Consider the following 1,669-nt stretch of genomic DNA (forward strand, 5'->3'; position numbering starts at 1 on the left):
GGGGTAGAGAGAGAGGGTCGGTGTGCAGGCTGGCAGTGCCAGGGTTTGGGCAGAGGGTTCTGTAGGAATGACTGCCCTATCTCTCTCATGACTAGTGCCTGAGCACTATCCCTCCAGGGGGCCAGGATGGAGGAGCCAGCAGGGATGGCGGAAAGCCTGGGGGGGTTCTGGGTTTTGGGCCAGCTCAAGGTCGGGGTCTGGGGGAGGAGTGTCCACCAGAGCTGCCACCCACTCACTGCCTGTGACTCTGAAATCTTCACCTAGAAGCCCATTGAGACCCCCCAACTCCCCACTGAGACCCTCAGCCCACCAAGACCCCTCAGCCCAGGCTCCAAGCCTCAGAATGGTCCTCAGCAGTCCCTGATGAGGCTGGCTGGTCCCCATGCTTTCCTTGTGCCTGTCACAGCCACTCAGCAGGCGAGAGGGCAGCTGGGCCGACACTCACCTGTGCCCCCTTCACCAGACCCAAGTTGGGGATCAGGTCTCAGCCCTCTGGGCCCCCCTGCCTGCTCCAGGTCAGTCCCACATGGGTCGGGAGTCACAGAGGGCCCCTCAGATAGATACCTCCAGCAGGGACCACAAGGCTCTTAATGTACAGTCCTAAGGAGGGCAGGGGGTGTGTGTGTTAGGGAATGGGACTTGCCCTGGGGTTCTTGGTAGTGGCCATCATGGGCCTCTCCTTTCTCTTTCGATTCCGATGTCCCAGACTAGTAGCCCCCTTCTTGCTGACCCTCCCCTTCCCTGGGATGTCCATGCCACCACCTCCTACCACCTCTCATGGCCCCAGCCAACGAGGTCTCTCAGGAAGGTGGGGAAGGGGGAGCTGCCCAAGGCCCAGACCGCATCATGGGGAGGGGCCACTGTCCCTCCTCTGCCCACCAAACCTCTGAAATGGACCCACCTATTGCCCCCAGCTAACCAGCTGCCCCCAGGCACCGCTGCAGGTATCCGCAGGCCCTGCCACCAGATCCTCTGAGCTGAACAGCACACACTCAGAGCGCTCAGCCTGAGACCTCGCGCCCCACTGGAGGGGGGGGGGGGCCGCCTCCACGCCCATCTGTCCCCCCAGCAGCAGTGGCCAGCCAGCTCAGACCCATGCTTCCTGTCCTTGGTCACTGGCTGCTCTTTGTCCTGGGCTGGGCCTGCTCTGGGGGCTGAGTCTGAGTCTAGGCCCCAGGCTGCCTGACTCTCAGCGAGGGTCTCCGTGGCCTCCCCAGGGCCAGCCCTCTGCCTGGGTTACAGAGGGGACCTCCTCTCCTATAGGGGGTGGCAGGGAGCAGGTGCCGGGCTCAGCCCCCTTTTCATCTTGGGACCCTTCAGTCAACAGCTCCTCAGCCCCTCCCTGACCCGGTCCCTCCCCCACAGGTGAGCACCTGCGGGTCTGCCCTCAGAGTTACACCTGCTGCACCAGCGACATGGAGGAGAACCTGGCCAACCGCAGCCGCGCCGAGCTGGAGAGCGGGCTCCGTGACAGTGGCCGGGCCCTGCAGGCCACCCTCTCCACCCAGCTGTGGGCCATGGACGGTGGGTCCCGGGCCTGGGGTGTGGCGGTGAGGTTTTGCTTTCAGCAGCTACCCCAGAGATCAGGGGTGCAGTTAGAAGAGGGGCTGGATAGGGGATTCCCAGGCCCTGGTGTTGGCCCCTGCAGGGGGGTGGAGGGTAGGGCAGG

General features: G+C 64.1%; 1 protein-coding gene across 1 annotated transcript in view; it reads left to right on the forward strand.

Moving 5' to 3' along the window:
* Positions 1 to 38: 38 nt before the first annotated feature.
* Positions 39 to 1,669, forward strand: part of GPC1 (glypican 1) — a 5,202-nt gene continuing 3,571 nt past the window's right edge. The window contains exons 1-2 of the mRNA XM_004701880.3: positions 39 to 515; positions 1,366 to 1,524. Coding sequence (XP_004701937.3) covers positions 383 to 515; positions 1,366 to 1,524 — 292 coding nt within the window. The 5' untranslated portion in view covers positions 39 to 382. The remainder of the gene's footprint in view (positions 516 to 1,365; positions 1,525 to 1,669) is intronic.

The sequence above is a fragment of the Echinops telfairi genome, unplaced genomic scaffold, assembly GCF_000313985.2.
Source record: "Echinops telfairi isolate 266 unplaced genomic scaffold, ASM31398v2 ScPeMD7_3;HRSCAF=10, whole genome shotgun sequence".
NCBI classification, from domain to species: domain Eukaryota; kingdom Metazoa; phylum Chordata; class Mammalia; order Afrosoricida; family Tenrecidae; genus Echinops; species Echinops telfairi.